The 21,281-nt window shown below is 37.9% G+C and overlaps 1 protein-coding gene across 12 annotated transcripts in view; it reads right to left on the bottom strand.

The window, feature by feature from the left end:
- ADAMTS6 (ADAM metallopeptidase with thrombospondin type 1 motif 6) overlaps positions 1–21,281 on the bottom strand; it is a 290,570-nt gene that overhangs the window by 159,056 nt on the left and 110,233 nt on the right. For all 12 annotated transcript variants that reach the window (XR_014294256.1, XR_014294257.1, XM_082623510.1 and 9 more), the window contains one exon: positions 3,345–3,388. Coding sequence is in view for 10 of the 12 variants with exons in the window: in XM_082623510.1 (XP_082479636.1) it covers positions 3,345–3,388 (44 nt within the window). In the remaining 2 variants the exon portion in view is untranslated. The remainder of the gene's footprint in view (positions 1–3,344; positions 3,389–21,281) is intronic.

Genomic DNA, 21,281 nt, shown 5'->3' with positions numbered 1-21,281 from the left:
AAGGTATTCTTCCCTTGGGAATTTTAGTATGTAAAAGTTTTAATATTTATTTCCAAATGAATATCATGCTCTGTGATTAGTTTAAAACTTTAAAATAGTACTGAGAAAAAAGAATTTTTGTGTGAAAGATATAATGTCATGTGTTATAAGGAAATAGATGCCAAGTCATACTTAACACACATATGTACTAAAGTTATTTAGAAGAAATTGAAGGAAAAGTAGGAAAAATATTTTATATGATAGTCTACTATCAACACCCAGGTATTAATAATTACTTTCCCACCAAAAGTGATTTCAATCCAATACAATTAATATTTATCGAATGCAATAAACAATGTTCTACGCTAGGTACAAAGTCCAGCTGCACTAACTTGGAACAGTAAAAGCTATTCCATTCATATTCTTACTGACAAGAAAGCTCTAGAAATTGTGTATTTTTGTATGCTCTAATATGAAATATCAACATTAATAACCACACTGGAAAAGAGCTGAGGTTAGTGTTGGATTTGCTGATAGAATGTTTACTTTTCCTACTGATTTATGTTGCAGGGGGGGCAGGAGTTGGGGAGGAGGTGATTTTTGCCTCACAGAGTTAATAATAGTGATACCTTTGTTCTGCCCTTCCATTCACTTAGAGGTCTTGGGACTTGAAGAAAAGGAAGTAAAGAGGGACTAGTTGAGGCAAGATGACAATTTTTTTTGGCTAATCAAAAATATTTAATGAATATTACTTCCAAATTCCACTGAGAGAAAAAGAGACAGAGAGAGGGAAAATACAAAAAAGTTTGCAGTACATTATCTGCCTTTAAGCTACTGGGTTCAACATGGTCCATGATATGGGAAAAACAAAGCCACTCTATTTGAATATTGTTTCTGTTTTGAGCTTTATGAAATTTGGTTTAAAAAATTACTAATATTTATTGTTAAATTAACATTACTTATATTTCCTGAAATCTATTATGCCATTATCCTTTTGTTGTTGTTGTTTTTCTTCTTTGGTATGTGCCATATGGCCCTATTTTTAATTGAGAATTCCAAATGACTCCCCAAGATGTATTTGTAAGCACAGATTTACTTATGCATCTGATATAAAATTGTTAGCTCTACTAAAAGAACAACCTAAGAAAAAACATATCTGAGAAATAACTATTTGTTGAAAGTATAAGGTAAATCTTAACTAAAATAAAAGAATAACTTAGATGCTAATGTATTTTTCACAACTTCCCACCATTTTTTCTATTCCTGTAAAACTGAAGCTGTCAAAGTTCTTATGTGTGATTGTGTTAATAGGGGTTTGATTACTATTCGGGTCATTTAGATTTCCTCAGTTTGATGGCCACAGTTTGCACCCTGAAATCTACTTAGCCAGGTTACAATTGGTCACCAGCAGTATTAAGCAAGAAAATATCCAAGAATCAGCATAAAAACCAATATGAAAGTTACCAGAAAGACCACTCAAAAAGAAAAAAACCTGATCAACTGTGCTGATAGTAAATTTTCCACATATTAAAATCAACACATGTATAAACAACAAAATTCATTCAGTTTTCAGTATAAGAAATAGTATAAAAATAAGTTATAATGGTTTATAATTTGAAAAATAATTTATATTAGGATTGAAAATACACTGACATGTACCCAAGTACTAAAATATTGATTCTGGAAATTAATAAACTATCCCAAAGTATTAGGCAGTGTTATTATTCATGTCCCAATGAAGACCATACCTCAGTGTAAATAAACTACCTTCAAAAAGCAGAACAGAATATGTATAGATACATACATACGCATATAGCTATACATATATATTTCCTCAAAATAAACACACTAGAGAATACAAGCTAGAGCTTGCACCTTCTTTGAAACTTGGTGAATATTATACCTAAAATTGATTAAGCACTTAGTAAATGCTTATGGAGTATGTACAATACAGGGAATAAGTTAAACAGTATAATTTCTACATTAAATAACACCAGTTCATTTCTATAGTAAACGCCTTTATATTTCCTTAAATGACTTAAAAAATATCCTTGCAGCATAAGGGCAGATATTACTCCTACATCATAGATAAGGAAATTGAGGAACAAAGAGCTAAATAAACTATAAAAGGTAATGCACTGAAACTGTCAAAGTCAGTTGTTGGTTTTCAGCTCATGTTCCCTTCCTCTGGATTATTGTTGGTCTTGTTAACCTAAAACACTGTGAAGAAAATCTTTTTGATGTGAGCTCTCTCAGCAAAGAGTTCTTTCTCTGTGTTATGATTTTAACCAGCAAACTTCTCCACCATAATACTTGTCGTCGGCAAATTGGGATTTCTCCTTTTGCTGTAAATCCTGAGGGAAACGAGGAAGGAGAGCCTGGGAAGGCAGGTAAAATCATCAAGAGAAATTTTAATTTTTGAAGAGATGTTTCACTGACCTCTCCAGGACCTCTACTTTAAATCTGATCATCCCCAAATTCTCATGAGGAGCGTAGGAACAGAATGCATAACTATTCCTTTACAGATAAGAAAAGTGAGACTTGTCAGAGAATCTAGAGAATTCACCTTCAGTTGCTTAACTTCTGAGTCTGTAAAAAGTCTCTATGACTCTAAAAAAAACCCACCATATAAAAGCCTCCTGCTTTTACTTAAAATAATTCTAGTTGCTTAACAATTTAGTCTACTTGAAAGCTACCATTTCCCCCATTTGTATTTGCAGTTAACTTTTAACCACTACAAAGTTATGCTCTGCAACAAAATGATTTTTTAATTTCTAGAATACTATAGAATTGCTTTAAAAAAAACAAGTGATATATGGGAAGCACAAGAAAGATAATTCTGCCCTCTCTCTCCACCTCTGGCTGTAATATTTTACAAAATTGGTTTTATTCTGTTCAGGTAATAAAATTTTCCAATAATATCTTTATTTATGAGGATATAATCTTTCCACAAAATTGGACCAAAAGAAGTACTGTTCTTAATGCCTCTCCATGAAGTATCCCCTAAGTTTTTTTCCCCTTTCCTTCCTGGACTCAGATATGAAGTTGCTGGTTGCTTTAATTTGCTCTCAAACTCCTTAGTATTTTCGGAAAATATATTACAGAGATGGATTATATGAAAATGAGTGGTTACTTTTGATTTATTATTACTGTTTGATGATTTTGAATCACCTCCTAAGCTGTTTTCAATCATCATTCTACTTGTTTCCTAGTAAGTGACATAAACACAAAGGGCAGGTTTACCAGTTTACAGGAATAATTTCAGATGTGGCAGAAAAGAAAATTACCAAATTAATAATAATAAAAAGTAAAGCCATTGGACCAGAAAGACAATCTGAACTATCCTCCCTTTATAAAAAACTTACCCAGTGTTCCACAGGGCTTATTTTTATAAGTGCAGATATCATATCTATAGAGGAGAAAAAAGAGAAATGAAATTTGTAATCTGATCAAATTTGTAAAATATTTTTGTATATTCATCACATTTCTTTCATGGAGCTCTGGTTGTCAGACCACAATCAGCGCAATTATGAGCAGCCAGCTGGAGTGTCGGCATTTTCAGCACTCTGGGGGACAAGCCAGCTGCACTACACTCACAGCCTCTGGCTGCAAGCCAATGGGACACCTGCCAGTAAGAAAGAAAGGTTAAAGTGGATTTTTGTAATTGCAAGTTCCATAAAACCATCTACCATACTGTTTTGAAGCTAGAATAGCTTGTCTGCAGATTGCTACTGCTTCTACAAAAAGCAAATGGGTGGCTTTTTATTCCCAATATCTTTTGGACCTGCTGGAATATTTTTTTATTATAGCCACAGACTATATTTTATACTTCTGAGCTATAAGCAATATTTGGGGTTCCTTTAACACAGGTTCTTGTTTAAAAATAAACTAGGGGACTTCCCTGGTGGCACAGTGGTTAAGAACCCACCTGACAATGCAGGGGACCCAGGTTCAAGCCCTGGTCCAGGAAGATCCCACATGCCACGGAGCAACAAAGCCAGTGCGCCACAACTACTGCTCCTGCGCTCTAGAGCCCGTGAGCCACAACCACTGAAGCCCGCACGCCTAGAGCCCGTGCTCCACAACAAGAGAGGCCACTGCAATGAGAAGCCCGCGCACCGCAACGAAGAGTAGCCCCCGCTCACCGCTACTAGAGAAAGCCTGTGCGCAGCAACGAAGACCCAACGCAGCCCAAATAAAATATAATTAATTTTAAAAAATAAAAATAAACAAGGGCAATACAGCAATGGGAATAAAATTGATATCACATAGTTTTCCTAGTTGTATACCAGCAATTTAGTGTGGTTAAAACACAAATATTTTACAGCCAGCTAAATAAATAGCTCAATAGAAAGCTTTCCTAATGATGGTCAGATACTTATTCTAATGCTGTACTATATTATAACTCAATACAAAAGATGGAATCCATAATGTTGCATATTTTAAAATATATTACATTTAGAATGCTAAATCAGTATTGATGTGGACATTTATTTTTAGTATTTTTATAATATCTTTGAAAACGAATCTCTAAAATCAAAAGTATTCAGTTCTAAAGTGAGAATAAAAAATAAAGTTAAAAAGACTGAACATTTTTATTTGCCTACAATTTATGCTACAAATGAAAAGATTTTCAGGAAGAAAATAAAATTTCACCAACTAAATGAAAATCCAGGTTGTAAAAGCTTTTTTAAAAAAATTGTATATAAATAATGGTTAGTCCATAGTACTAGAGGAAGGCGTTAATAATTAATCCCATTCTTGTTCTTCAGATCGAAACTTATTTTCAAGAAACAAATATACCAGCATACCACTGGTTATTCTCATTAAAATCCCTAGAGATTCCCTTTGCCTATTTTTGAATTTCAAAATCTTCATCTTGTTCACTTTACATTTGAGAAAAGGGATTTCTTCTCCTCTTGTATACCATTCTCTTCTAACCATTCACATATTCATTCCCTCTCTTCTCTTGTAATTGGAAACCACAGGATTGCAGTATCTGGTACACTCTTGAATATAAGATAGAGAGAGGGTACTTGGTGTACTTACCAAAGCAACAGAAAGTATATTCTGGGTGTCACATCCAATTTATCTTGTGATTATATGTGTGATGCCTATGACATTACATAGAACCCATACCAGCAGTCTTCAACAAAATGTAAAAAAAAGGCTCCTCATGGGTAATGCAGATACAAATGTTTAAACGGAGCCTACTTCCAAATCCTCAATTTCCATATGTATCATTTCCTAAAATTGATTTGCCTGAGGATGCACCTGCAAGTCACCAGTATTCTGTCCCTCTTTCGACTTTCACTATCATCCTGCTTCTACTTTACAAAAAAGAAAGCATACTTCTCACCCATCCCAAACCTTGCTATGGTGCCTTGTTCCCCACCCACCCCTGTGGGTAAAAGTCTCCAGAGCATAATGCAAAGGGATAATTCAAGAGTGCACTGGGAGAAAACCAAGATGGTGGATGAGTAGGAGGACGTGGAGTTCATCTCTCTCCACAAATGCATTAAGAATACATCTACAGGGCTTCCCTGGTGGCGCAGTGGTTGAGAGTCCGCCTGCCGATGCAGGGCACACGGGTTCGTGCCCCGGTCCGGGAAGATCCCACGTGCCGCGGAGCGGCTGGGCCCGTGAGCCATGGCGGCTGAGCCTGCGCGTCCGGAGCCTGTGCTCCGCAACGGGAGAGGCCACAACACTGAGAGGCCTGCGTACCGCAAAAAAAAAAAAAAAAAAAAAAGAATACACCTACAGATGTTACAATTCTCACAGAACACCGGCTGGACACTAGCAGAAGACCTTGGACACTGGAAAGGACAAGAAAGATCCCCGCACAACTGGGTAAGATGAAAGAAAGAAGGGAAAAAGGAGAGGAGAGGCAGCGGAATGGGATCGGGATCTGTACCCCTGGGGGGAGCTAAAGCAGAGGAGAGGGTCCCGCATCAGGGGAAATCCCCTCACTGACGGGGAAATCAGTTGGGACAGAAGGGGAGCATCTGAGGCTGTTGGAGGAGGAAACGGCTTGTCTGTGGCAGACAGGACAGAGTTAGAACTACACAGAAGGTCCGTGCCACAGCCCTGTGCGCCCCAGACTGGGACGTGTCTGCTGGTGCACACGGGGGGCGGGGGGAGGCGCTGAGAGCTGGAACATGCGGACTTAAGAGCAAACCTGGGGGCAAAACTGCTGCTGGCTGCGAGGAGACAGCCTGAGGGGACGAGACGGAGGAAATCCGCAACCAGGAATGCTTGTGGAGGAAACCCAGACTGCCATAGAAGCAAGGCGCCACTGTTGAGTGATGTGCAGGGGGTGGAGCCGCCATTACAACCTCTCGCTCCCCACGCGCCAGCCACCTGTCCCGCCAGGCACTAGGAAAAGCCCCCAACAGGGCTGGCCTTCTCATGCCTGCCACCAGGCGCTACAAAAAGCCCCCAACAGGGCTGGCCTTCTCATGCCTGCCACTAGGCGCTACAAAAAGCCCCCACCAGAGCTGACCTTCTCGCGCCAGCCGCCAGGCACTAGGAAACGCTCCCACTAGGGGCAGATCTCTTGTGCTTGTGGCCACCGGCTTTCCCGTGCACCTGTCGCCACTGGGGCCCCCGTGACCCAGGAAGTCGTGCCACCTCTGAGCCCTGTCCTCACCGGGGCAGACCCGAATGCTTCAGGGCAGCCTTCAGAGCAGACTTCTGTGTGTGGCCCACATACAGAGGTGGGGCTAAAACCACAGCTGAGCCCCAGGGGCAGAGCAACTAAGGAAGAGGAACAAATGAAGCACCGGACAAAGGCTCAATCTCCAAAATATACAAACAGCTCATGCAGCTCAATATCAAAAAAAAACCAAACGACCCAGTCAAAAAATGGGCAGAAGACCTAAATATACATTTCTCGGGCTTCCCTGGTGGCGCAGTGGTTGAGAGTCCGCCTGCCGATGCGGGGGACACAGGTTCGTGCCCCGGTCTGGGAAAATCCCACATGCCGCGGAGCAGCTGGGCCCGTGAGCCATGGCCGCTGAGCCTGCGCGTCCGGAGCCTGTGCTCCACAATGGGAGAGGCCACAACAGTGAGAGGCCCGCATACCGCAAAAAAAAAAAAAAAAAAAAAAAAAAAAAAAAAAAAATATATATATATATATATATATATATATATATATACATTTCTCCAAGGAAGACATACAGATGGCCAAGAGGCACATAAAAAGATGCTCAGCATCACTAATTATTAGAGAAATGTAAATCAAAACTACAGTAGATATCACCTCACACCAGTGAGAATGGCCATCATCAAAAAACCCACAAACAATAAATGCTGGAGAGGGTGTGGAGAAAAGGGAACCCTCTTGCACTGTTGGTGGGAATGTAAATTGATACAGCCACTATGGAGAACAGTATGGAGGTTCCTCAAAAAACTAAAAATAGAACTACCATATGACCCAGCAATCCCACTACTGGGCATATACTCAGAGAAAACCATAATTCAAAAAGACACATGCACCCCAATGTTCACTGCAGCACTATTTACGATAGCCAGGACATGGAAGCAACCTAAGTGTCCATTGGCAGATGAATGGATAAAGAAGATGTGGCACATATATACAATGGAATATTACTCAGCCATAAAAAGGAACAAATTGGGTCATTTGTAGAGACGTGGATGGACCTAGAGACTGTCATACAGAATAAAGTAAGTCAGAAAGAGAAAAACAAACATTGTATATTAACGCATATATGTGGAATCTGAAAAAATTGGTATAGACCGTCTTATTTTCAAAGCAGAAATAGAGACACAGACGTAGAGAACAAACGTATGGATACCAAGGGGGAAAGAGGGGTGTGTGATGAATTGGGAGACTGGGATTGACATATATATACTATTGAAACTATGTATAAAATAGATAACTAATGAGAACCTACTGTATAGCACAGGGAACTCTACTCAATGCTCTGTGGTGACCTAAATGGGAAGGAAATCCAAAAATGAGGGGATACATGTATACGTATAGCTGATTCACTTTGCTGTACAATAGAAACTAACACAACATTGTAAAGCAACTATACTACAATAAAAAAAATGCATTGATCCTGGAAGATAATCCTTTATGAGCAAAGCAAGAAAAATTGAAGGGAATGACACTTGTTTCATCCTGGGAAGACCTGGGGTCTGTCAGTCTGATTGTTTATAAAGCAATCTATATACCTATCTCACATTTAGAATTCAGAAGTGAGACGGTTGTCATGGAGTGTATTAACAGGTTGATTTGACCTAAAAAATGAAGTCAGGCTTGTTATTGACTGATAGTAAGTCTGACTTAGCTAAGTAGTTTAGCAACAAGGAATGACTTAGCCAGTCAGATTTTATGCAGTTTTCATGATTGAATGAAATAGGCAGCTCCAACGTTTTGAAAAAAATGTATTTAAAGCATATACACAATATATAATATGTTTTTAGCTATAGTCTCTGTAGCTACTTAAACTTTTGATAAAAACTATTTTACTTATTTTTTTCTTTTCAACTCACTGCTTTATTTACTCATTAATATCTTTATTGGAGTATAATTGTTTTACAATGTTGTGTTAGTTCCAGCTGTACAACAAAGTGAATCAGCTATATGTATACATATATCCCCATATCCCCTCCCTCTTGAGCCTCCCTCCCATCCTCCCTATCCCACCCCTCTAGGTCATCACAAAGCGTCAAGCTGATCTCTCTGTGCTATGCAGCAGCTTCTCACTAGCCACACATTTTACATTTGGTAGTGTATGTATGTCAATGCTACTCTCTCACTTTGTCCCAGCTTCCCCTCCCCACCCCCCGCCCCGTGACCTCAAGTCCGTTCTCTATGCCTGCATCTTTATTCCTGCCCTGCCACTAGTTTCATCAGTACCGTTGATAAAAAGTATTTTAGATATCAGCTTTAATATATACAAAGTGGTACATCATTAAAAAAAATTATTTTAGGAGGCAAATTAAGCAAAAAATTTGAAAAGCACAGATAAATACAACTTATATTTCCACCTCAAAGCAGTCCTTTCTCATCTCCTTTCCCTGTTCTCATTTTGCCTACACCCTTTATATTATACTCATGATGAATATTATTTCATTCTGTCACGACTGCAACAATACCTACACAAAGGCTAAAGCCACCAACAAATAATACAAGCTAAAGCATCTTAGACTAGGATAATTCTATTTGCATTTTCTTCAGCTTTCTCCAATCCTCTAATATACCTATAGAATTCTCCATAAGCCATTCTATAGGGAAAAGATGGGATTTCCTAGTGGCTTCTTCATTCAGTTTACACTCTATCCTTCTCTATTCTATATTCACAGAGAGCAGTTATGATCTATGCTTCACCTTTAATACCAAGTACTAAAGAGCAACATTTTTACATTCATTCTTTCTTATACAGATGTACTGAGCACTTATCACATGCCCAGGTATAGTGCCATATACTAGAACCTAAAGATGAATCAGTAAGTTGTAGTCTATTTTGGAAAAGACACATAAGCAGATAAGTTACAAAATAATGTGAAAAGATGATTAAATAAAATAAATGTAAAAAAAGTTAAACTTAACACAACAGAGCCAATACTTATTAGCTATTATAATTATTGTCACAGTCAAGTTATATACAGAATACTATGGAAATACAGATGAAGGAATGATTCTACAATAGAAAACTAGGAAACAGACTCATACATAACATAACATCTGAAACAGATTTAAGGACGTAGCCAGATAAAATAAAAAAAGAAAGGGTATGGCATATATGGGCAACTATGAAAAGTTCAGAGAGGCTGAAACATTGAACATATTGGGTAAAATAGCAGAATACAAACTTGGAGAGTTGGTGTGGGAAGGAGGGCTATTAACTACCTTGAATGCCAGACCAGATTTGTTTTTTCCTACAGGCAAAAGAAACTTAGAAAATAAGTTTGCATAGAAGGAAAGTTTTTTTTTAAAGTGTGTTTATATGAATGTGTATACAGATTAAGTTTGTACACAGATAAACGTCTGGGAGCTTAACGGTGGGTAGCTGAGAAGGAGGTGGGAGAGTAGGGAGAATATAATGATTTCTACTCTATTATATAAATTTCTATATAGCTAATGTTTAATCAGAAAGCGTTTCACCTATGCTGGCCTCTGATGATCAACACAAGTGATAGTTTATAGCTAGTCTAATTAATGTTTAATAAATGTTGAAAATGTGTTTTTCATTGAAGAAAAAAATTAATGGTGTTCCAGATCTGTAGATTTGCCAAAAGATTTCAGAAGCACTCTACTGCCCTTTATGAACACTTACAAGAATTCAGCAAATATTGTAGGCTATACACTTAGGTAAAGCTTCTGAGACTTGTGTGTCCACTCATTGGTTTGGAGGATCACGGTGCCAGCTGACAACTATAAGGGTAACAGAATTCTGTCCCTAAAATATGTTCATGCACACACTGAGTGCACTTTTTCACGCAAAGTATTGTCAGAGCACCGAAATTACAACTGAAATGTCATCCAACTTATAAAGTAAGGAGTATGAACTATTTTGTGCCTCCTTGTTTATTTAATAAATATTTGTATGTTTAATGAAATTTGATCTAAAACTCCCCTTCATTACAATAGATAACAACACTCACTCACCAAACCCTCAGAGTATGCCTGATCATATTCACTTAGGTCAATTTGAAACAATAAAAATTCCTGATTGATGGAAGGAAGAGGTGATACAGTAATAAGAAAAATATGTACATGTAGGTATATCTATCATGATACCTACTTCTAAAAGACTACATTGAATTTCCACTTCAACACAGAATTGATTAACACAAATATTTTTCCATTCCTTGATTGTGTGTGCTTGTTCAACATTGTGTTATCTGTACATAACAAAATGTTCAGCGTTAAGTGCAAGGTAATCATTTGAGACATTTTTTTAAATTAAAAATTGCTTTAATTCCGTTACTTCCATACTTTTGTAAACTTATTCCTTCACATTTTACCTTTTTAAATGTGTTTTTTATGTTACTTCATATTCCATCCGTTTTCTCATAACTATTTTTCCCTCTTTTTCATGCATATATTTCTGAATCTTTCCTTTCCTACAAATATTGACTTTGCCCCATATTTCTACAGATGATAAGAATCTTGGTGAGTTATCTAATTCAAGCTATGCTACGCTTAAACCAGGACTTCTCAAATTAGGCCAAGGATGAACCAGCTTATTTCAGCTTCTATATATATCCCTCAATCTTCTCACATCTAACCTCTAAACATCATTTTTCCACATTATGCCATGATAACCGTCACAAACTTCACACTGCACCCCTTTCTTTCTCGTGATTTTCTCATTTTTACCTCGCATCAAATTCACTCTATACTCTATCAACTCTTCTCTGCCATACTATGGTTTTGCCTTATTTTCCTCCAAACCTGAGCCACTTCGGGAAAAACTGCAAAGAAAAAAAGTGCAAGAAATCTTGCTTTAACCCAAAGATATAATCTGTGTGCTTTTAGGATTTACCTGGCTGCCACATAAATTGAAGAAAGAAGAGACAGAGGAAAAGGAGTTTCCCATTACCCACTCTCAGCACCCTTTAAACAAATCGTCTGTACTAAATCTTGACCAACCCAGATGTGGCAGGAGCACCAAAACTTGGGCCTTTGGTCTAAACTACGGGCTAGGCTAAGAAGTACACTGGCATCCTAAGTAGTGAGAGAAAAGCTGAAATATGATTAGAAAAGGTGCTCTGGATTCTGAAAAACAGCACTTTATCACTGTGGTACTTTTTTCTTTATTTTATTTTCATGAAAGAATAATAAAGGGCTCAGTCAAGGCAGGTGAAAAAGAGCTAAGAAACGTGATCATGGGGATTCTATGTAAAGCCAGATACATAAAGGAAATCAGGGTTCCTTTTGGGTGAGTAGGTGAATGCATACATTGTCATTTCCTTACCCTAAATTCGTATGGTTGAATTTTGAGCAAGATCAAAACCAGAGTTGGCTAAATATCTGTTACTATAACATTGGTATACTTTTCTGCTGTGGATACTTTCAGCTATTGAATCTCCTAATCACTTTGGCTAGGCATGGCTATCAGAAGAAACTGACCAAAACACATGATGAAGCTCCATTTTAAGGTCTGCAAAATATAGCACTACCTTACAATGATGAAATACCTAGATGGGTTCTTCAAACCTTTTCCAAAAACTACATTCCATTCTTATGTAAGAGAAATGATCATTGCAAAGAAGCATTCCTTTCAAAGATTTACTTTTGAAAATGGAATGAATTAAAATCTAAACTTCGAGTCTCACTTGTTTAACACTGAGTCACAGACTAACTTCCAAACAGAATGTCCTATGTACTGTGCTGTCTCATTTTTTCTCTTAGATGTGGTGGTGAAAGCCAAGTGATAGTGACACAGCACTTTTCAGCTTTCTTTACATGTACTGATATAAAACACGACCTCAGTTCTAATGACAATTGTAATAAAATAATGAGAAAAATTATTTTAACCCAATATGTGTGAGAATGTACACCACTCTTTATGATGAATGAAAAAGATTATAAGACAACCTGCCTTAGTTTGGGCTGCTATAACAGAATGTCATAGACTGGGTGGCTTAAATGACAGATATTTATTTCTCATAGTTTTGGAGGCTGGGAATTCCAACATCAAGGTGGCCTCAGATTCACTGTCTGGTGAGGGCCCACTTCGTAGCTTGTACACAGCTGGCTTTTCCTTGTGTGTGCACATGGCCTTTGATTGGTGCTTGCTCATAAAGAGAGAGAAAGCTCTGGTGTCTTTTCCTCTTTCTATAAGGGCACTAATAGCATCATGAGGACTCTACCCTCATGACCTCAACTAAATCTAATTACTTCACAAAGGCTTCACTCCCAAATACCATCACACTGGGGATTAGGACTGCAACATTGGAATTGGGGGGGTGGAGGGGACAAATGTTCAGTCCATAACATTTTACTCCTACACCCCAGATTCACATACAAATTCATGTCCTTCTCATGTACAAAATACATTCATTCTATCCCGACAGCTTCAAAAGTCTTAATTCATTCCAGTATCAACTCTAAAGTCCAGAGTCTTACCTAAATATCATCTAAATCAGATATGGGTGAGACTCTAGGTATAACTCATCCTGAGGCGAAATTCCTTTTCAGTTGTGAACTTTTGAAGCCAGAAAAGCTATGTGTTTCCAAATGGAGGGTTAGGCATAGAATAAATGTTTCCATCCCAAAAGGGAGAAATCAGAAGGAAGAAAGGGGTGATGGGTCCCAAATAAGTCCGAAACCTAGCAAGGCAAATGCCATTAGATCTTAAGGCTTGAGAATAATCCTCTTTGGTATGACGTTCTCCCCTCTAGAACCATTGGGGTGGTGGCATCACCCCATGGCTTTATGAGGTGGCCTCACCCCTTCAGCTTGGCAGAGGCTGCCACCTGGCTTCACCCACTGTGCTTCTATGAGGGCCCTCCCATGCAGCTCTGCAGGGCAATGGCCCTGCCCTTTGAAACCAGGGTAGAAGTAGTCTTGCCTCCCAGGCTGCACAGTCTGGGCCTGTGGTGGGAGTAGTGGCCCTGCTGATCTCTGAATTGTCTTTGGTGTCCTTCCCTTTTCTTAAAGGATAATGCATGTTCACAGCCTTCCTTCATTACATCCTATTTTCTCTGTTTCCTTTTGTCCCAGCTGGCAGTGTTTTTCCTGGTATAATCCCATCTCTATTCCTGACTGTTCAGATGGCTGATTAGGTCTGTAGTTCATATCCACACTACTCTCCCTATTAAATGGTCAGTCAGCCACACACTTAGTGTTCTCTTTTGAACACACTTCTTCATTTTTTGCAGTTTGGATAGGATGAGGATTTTCCAAATCTTGAAGTGCCAGTTCCTTTTTTGCTTAATAATTCCTTCTTCATTTCTCCTTGCATTTTGCAATAAGCAGTCAGGAGGAACCAGGGCCCTCCTTCAATGCTTTGCTTAGAAATCTCCTCAGCTAAATATCCAATTTCATCACTCATAAGTTCTACCTTCCACAAAATACTAGAACACAAACATAATTTAGCCAAGTTTTTTGCCACTTTATGACAAGGTTCAACAAGGTTCACCTTTTCTCCATTGTCCAATAACCCTCATTTCTGACAGAGATATCGCCAAAGTGGTCTTTCTATCTGTATTTTTATCAACATTCTGCTCATGATTATTTGTGTATTCTCTAAGAACATGGAAGCTTTTTCTACAACTCTCCTCTTTTCTTTCTGAGCTCTCACCAGAATCGTCTTTAAAAGTCCCTTCACAGCAATCTTAGGTTCTTCTAGCAGGCATCTCAAAACTTTTTCAGTCTCTACTCACTATCCAGTTTCAAACCTTCCACATTTCTAAGTATTTGTTACAGGAGTACCCCACTTCTCAGTACCAATTGCTGAATTAGTCAGCTTGGGCTGCTATAACAAAATATCATAGACTGGGTGGCTTAATCAACAAATATTTATTTCTCATATTTCTGGAGCTACGAAGTCCAAGATGAAGGTGCTGGCAGATCCTTTGTCTGGTGAAGGCCCTCTTGCTGACTTGCAGACAGCCACCTTTTTGCTGTATCCTCACATGGCAGAGAGAGAGGGGGTTCTGGTCTTGTTGTCTTCTTATAGGGGCACCAATTCCATCATGGGGGGTCTACCCTCAAAATCTCATCTAAATCTAATTACCTCCTGAAGGTCTTAACCTCCTAATACTATAACACTGGGGATTAAGATGATAACATATGCATTTTAGGCGACCACATTCAGTCCACAACACTACTTTAAACGCGAATTTGATTCAGTTTATGAACTTCACAAGTTACATTTTTTATAATACTCATCTCTTTATCCAAATGACATTAATTATCTTGGAAAAGTTACTTGCTGATATTTTTGAACCCTTAAAACCCAAGACCACCCATATGTATATTATCTGATGAGGTAACATATTTATTATTATTATGTGACTATCTTATATAAGACTTCTCAAAGATATGTCAGGGTTATTTGCTTAATAAATATTAGATATATTTAGCTACTAATTCTTGTCTTATGTCAGAGGCTACCAGTGTTTCTGCTCATGGAATGAATTAAAGATTTACCATTAGATTGTAAAACATAGCCCTGGCTATTCACATGATAATATGAATTTTCCATTCATTCTACTAGGGTTTTTCTATTGGGAAGCATAGAGATAGTAAAGAATGCCTTTGCTCTTGCAAAACTGTCCCAAGCCACTGCAAAATGTTGATCTATCTGACAAGACTGAAATTTTCGTATCTAAGTTATAAAAGCCTACCAACACAAGATTTTCATTCCTTTACGATCATCAGTAGCCTCAATTCAACGGATTATCATTTTTGTCCTCTGGGCCTATCCTCAATAGTATTTCAATCCTTTTCCATCTCCTGGTTAACTGATTAACTTTCTCCTTGATTTTTTTTTTTTTTTTTTCTGTACGCGGGCCTCTCACTGTTGTGGCCTCTCCCGTTGCAGAGCACAGGCTCCGGACACACAGGCTCAGCGGCCATGGCTCATGGGCCTAGCCGCTCCACGGCATGTGGGATCTTCCCGGACCGGGGCACGAACCTGCATTCCCTGCATCGGCAGGCGAACTCTCAACCATTGCACCACCAGGGAAGCCCTCCTTGATTGTTTTGTCACTAAATCATGATATATTCTTTATAATGAATAAATTGTTTCTATATTTCTACACATTCACAAAAATGGGATATTACGTTGTTTGCATCCTGTCTTTTAGCTAACAATATATTTTGAGCATCTTTCTATGTCAGTAAAGAAATATGCACATCATTTTAATGACTTTATCAAATTCTACTGTAACAAAATTTAAACAATGCCCTATTGTTGAAAACGTAAATGGTTTCTAAGTTTTCACTGATATAAACTTAATCACAATGAACATCACTATAATTTTGCACATTTATCTGATAATTTTTTCATATTAAAATCCTAGAAGAGAAACACATTTAAGGATTATCATTCATATTGTAATGACCTCACCCTTGCCCACTTCAATAGCCTTATGTCCACCTCTCTCCCCTTTCTGCAATCTCAAGTCGTATTTACCTTCTTTTGGTTTCCAGAACATACCATAATTCCTTCCATTTCATGAACTTTGACCTTGCTCTTACCTCTATCTGAAACACTTTTCTACCAATCCTACTCTCTTTGCTAGCTTACTCCTACTAATCTTTCAGATTCCTAGTCAATGCACTTCCTCAAGGAAGTCTTCCTTGACTAGATGAGGTTCCCCTAATCAATACTTGTCAAACTCCCTAAATTCTTCCTTCATAGCTCTTATCAGACTGGTACTTTCATGTATGTGTCTTTCCCACTAGACTGCAAATTCTTTGAGATTAGGGACTGGGCTGTTTTGCTCACTACTGTATCCCAGCACCCAGCACAATGCCTGGAGCACAGTAGGTATTTAGTGTTTATAGAATTAACGCCCTCTAGAAAAGTTATATCAATTTATGCTTCCACAATCCTATTTCCTGATACTCCTGTCACCAGTTAATGAGAAGAAAGTTATTCTAAGGTATTGAAACAAAGTTAAATAATGAAGTTCTTTTTTTTTTTTTAATAAATGTATTTATTTATTTATTTATTTTTGGCTGCGTTGGGTCTTCGTTGCTGCACGCGGGCTTTCTCTGGTTGCGGCGATCGGGGGCCACTCTTCACTGCGGTTCCCGGGCTTCTCACTGTGGTGGGTTCTCTTGTTGTGGAGCATGGGCTCTAGGCGCACGGGCTTCAGTAGTTGTGGCTCGCAGGCTCTGTAGTTGTGGCTCATGGGGTCTAGAGCGCAGGCTTAGTAGTTGTGGCACACGGGCTTAGTTGCTCCATGGCATATGGGATCTTCCCAGACCAGGGCTCGAACCCGTGTTCACTGCATTGGCAGGTGGGTTCTTAACCACTGCGCCACCAGGGAAGCCCAAATGAAGCTCTTGTGTGTTTTTCAGGGAAGCAGAATTTTTTTAAAGGTACATTTAATATAGCATTGTCTTGGTAAGTAGATAATGGAATAAGTTTGATTCATTAAAAATTTATCTACTAAAAGATTCTCTCATATTAATAAATTTAAAAACTAAACCACTTTTACAACAAATATTTACTGAGAGCTTACCATGTGTTGGGATAAGGAAAAACATGGACAGGACTAACTTACTCTTCATCTGAAGATGGTTAGAAACTTTTCTAAGATCAGTAAAGGTTTAATCAGGCATCATTAGAAAGAGAAAACCTTTTCACTCTTTTACACCACTGGAGTACAATTTATTGGACTCAACTTTATTCATTTTAGTTATTTTTGTGCCCTCCTTTTCCTTTGTTCTTTTACAAGAACTGGATAACCTTTTCTCAGGGTAGGTGTATTCATCTTTTGAGCTCCAACTCTACTTATAACACCCTAATTTATATCCTTAAGTATCTCTTGTTGGGGTGAATGCAAATATCTTTTATCCAACTCTACCTTATTTTAGCTTATTATTCCTAAAGCATAACTCTGCTCATGCCATTCTCCCACTCAAAAATTCAACTCTCTCCAAAAATCTAAACAGTGTAGCTTGGAGTTCAAGAACCCTCAAAAATCTCAATTTACCTTTCTAGAATTATCTTTTACTTCTCCCTATATTTGTCTTTTATTCTAGCTAAATTTGACTGGTGGTGCAGTGGTTAAGAATCTGCCTGCCAATTCAGGGGACACGGGTTCAATCCCTGGTCTGGGAAGATCCCACATGTCACACAGCAACTAAGCCCGTGAGCCACGACTATTGAGCCTGTGCTCTAGAGCCCGTGAGCCACAACTACTGAGCCCGCACACCACAACTATTGAAACTTGCGCACCCTAGAGCCCACATGCCACAACTACTGGGCCCATGCGCCACAACTACTGGGCCCACGCGCCACAACTACTGAAGCCTGCGTGCCTAGAGCCCATGCTCTGCAACAAGAGAAGCCACCGCAATGAGAAGCCCACGTACCACAACAAAGAGTAGCCCCGCTTGCTGCAACTACAGAAAGCCCGCATGCAGCAGTGAAGACCCAACACAGCCAAAAAAAAAAAAAAATTGACTATATACTCACCATTGTCTAAAAAGGCCCTCAACTTTCTCACATCCCACACTTTGATCATGCAATATGCTCCTCCATTTATACTGTAAAATTCTAGACATTCTTTAGGCTCAATTCCAATGTCTCATCCTTCATTATGCCTGAAGTGACCTATTCCTTCTCTAATTATTACAGCATTCTGTGTTTCACAGTGTTGTTTTATACCACAGTTTCTTGTATAAACTTCATTTTCCTCCCAAATACTCTCATCAGTATTTAGGGGATATAATAAAATCTGCCCCCCCAAAAAAAAGAGAGAGAGAAAGAGAACAAAATATAATGACTTATGAGAGTTTGATGGGTTTCTTATCCTTGGGATATTTATATTTCTCATTGTAAAATTATTAAATGGTCCTCAGATTATGATTAAGCTTTTCATGTGGTTTAGCAACAAAGAAGAAAAGTGCTGATTATGTTAACTTGTACAGTTTAGTCCACTGTCAGGCCTATTTGTCACAGTAAATTAATAGTGAATGGGGCATTTTTATTCCATATAGATCAGTTTCAAAAGTTTGGATAATTGTATGTCTTTAAAAGTGGATTTGAATGCTAACAAAAATCAGATTTTTAAATCTCTAAGGTTAAGGGCCAGGTTCTAGAGTATACTAAATTCACCTAATTAATAAATGCTACCCTGAGTTATATATTTTCTTCTTTAGGGAGTAAATAAGAATCTCAATATTCCCTCACAGCTGTAGGAACAAACACATCATGTACTTTTAATATTAAAATATTTTCAACCATCACAGCACCTAGAACAAAAATGGATAAGATTGTTGAATAAAAAGAAGGTTTGTTTTCTAAAAAAAATAAAATAATTAATAGGTTGCTCTTTCGTTAGAAAACAAATTACCTGCCTATAAAAAAATACAGCTTCGGGCTTCCCTGGTGGCGCAGTGGTTGAGAGTCCGCCTGCCGATGCAGGGGACATGGGTTTGTGCCCCGGTCCGGGAAGATCCCACGTGCCGCGGAGCGGCTGGGCCCGTGAGCCATGGTCGCTGAGCCTGCGCGTCCAGAGCCTGTGCTCCGCAACGGGAGAGGCCACAACAGTGAGAGGCCCGCGTAACGCAAAAAAAAAAAAAAAAAAAATACAGTTTCATTTAGTACTAAAAATTAATTTTGACATCACATAGAATGGAAATGCTTTATAAACAATGTAAAATTGATCAGTCCATTTTATATTATTTATAATATAAGGACAGTTTATACAAATAACTTTACACACTTACTACATATAAAATTTTTTCTTTCTGAATTTTTACTATAGCATCCTTTTAGTTTTACAGAACATGGTAGACCACAAAAGCTCTTTGCCTTAAAATAAAGTACATAGCTTATTTTGTCTTTTTCCTCAAAAACCTCAAAACCAAAGAAGCTATTTAAAGCAAAAAAAGGAAAAACATAATATACATGTAAAGCACTGTTCAATAGGGAGAAGAATTTTTCTGTTGTTAGTATATGGGTCTTTTAAATCTATCCACAAGCAACCAATAGTCTAGTTCTGTTTGTCAGTACTTCAGTAGTTGATTTGCAAAGATAAATAATTTTTATTTGTGGTCAGTAAACTATTTAACAACATTGATTTTGAAAGCCTGACTGTGTTTCCAGAATGCATATGAACAGGCTACTCTTAGAAAAAAAACAGCACCACAGCATCTTAACATTTGTAAATATGTATATACAATAGAAATATAACGTAAAACTTCAACATAATCATTTCTCTCTTTTATTGATATTCACCATCAAACCAATGAACAGTTGTCATTTGTATTCTAAAACATGGTCTAGTTAAAGAAAGTGGGGAAAGAGGTCATATTGACTATCCTTCTGATTTAATGGAACATCATACTACACTGCCTTATTAACAGAATTGATTATAACTTGAATTACGTTACCTCTATCCAGTCAACTAGACATATTTTCCATAAGGACTGATCATAAGTCAGAATTAACTGTTAATTTTCCTCAGTCAGAAAAAGAGAATGAAAAATATGCAGGTTTACTTAATGAGCTACTACGATCATAAATGCCTCAAATGCCCTTTGAGCAGTCTGATATAATCACTTAGGATCCACAGTGTTGCAAAAGATTTCACATGTCCCATAGTCACTTATTTTAACATTCTATGTGTAAAAATTTCCTCATATCTAACTAAATCCTTCATGACACAGGTTAAATTGATTTCTTCTTGTTTGACCTTCAGTGAAGATTGAGACCATCTGTTCTCCATCCTTTACCCATAAATACCTCTAAGTCTTCTCTGGAATAATAATAATCCCTGCTACTTTAAAATTTTTCTTTTAGGTTTCTTTTTCAACCCTTTAATCATCTTTGTGGTCCTCCTCTGAACTTCCTCCAAGTTCTCCATGTCCTTCTTTAGCGGTAGAGCCCAGAACTAGAAACAATGCTCTCAAAAGGGTCTGACCAGTGGCAAGTACAATGGGAAAATAATCTCAAGTTTCCCACATTCTTGATTTTTATTTATATGACCTTACATTGTGTTTGCTTTAACCACAACACTACATTGTTAACCCATAATAATCTTATTATTCCTTTATTACTGAGGGGCCTTCCAACTTTACTTAAATATAGTCAGTTACTTACCCTCTGGAGTTTATGATATTCTTCCTCTCTAATCATACTGCTTCATATCTGTACCCTACCATATTTCATTATCCTAGTTTCTAATCAATATTCCAATTTGCTGAATTATTTTAGTCTAACACCACTTTCTACTCTGATATAGTAAGGTATTGATGTCTCTTGCCATATTTCTCTCCAATTCCAATTTGCAATAATTTATTAAGAATATTAGAATAAGTGATCATTACATGTCTATAAGAGGGGATTAAGTGTTCTGAAAAAAAATTGAATGCCAGCATTTATCCTCTGAAAAAGTATGATTATGGAGACCTTGTTAAATTTGCTCCATCACCTTCAGGTACTAGCCCAGCACTGTCCGTCTCAGGGGCTAGAGGGTAGAAGATATGAAAAACCAAGATGTTTTCATAATTTCAAAAGGTCTCAAAGAGCTAGATTAAAATTTTCCCAATATACTGACCAGTTTCTTTTGTAGAAAACAATAAAAAGCTTGCAGAATCACAATACATTATAATTATTTGGGTTGCCTTGCTCTAC

The sequence above is a fragment of the Mesoplodon mirus genome, assembly GCF_964341445.2.
Source record: "Mesoplodon mirus genome assembly, chromosome: 5".
Lineage (NCBI taxonomy): Eukaryota > Metazoa > Chordata > Mammalia > Artiodactyla > Ziphiidae > Mesoplodon > Mesoplodon mirus.
The sequence above is the reverse complement of the archived record's forward strand: the minus strand, read 5'-3'. Positions and strand labels throughout refer to the sequence as shown.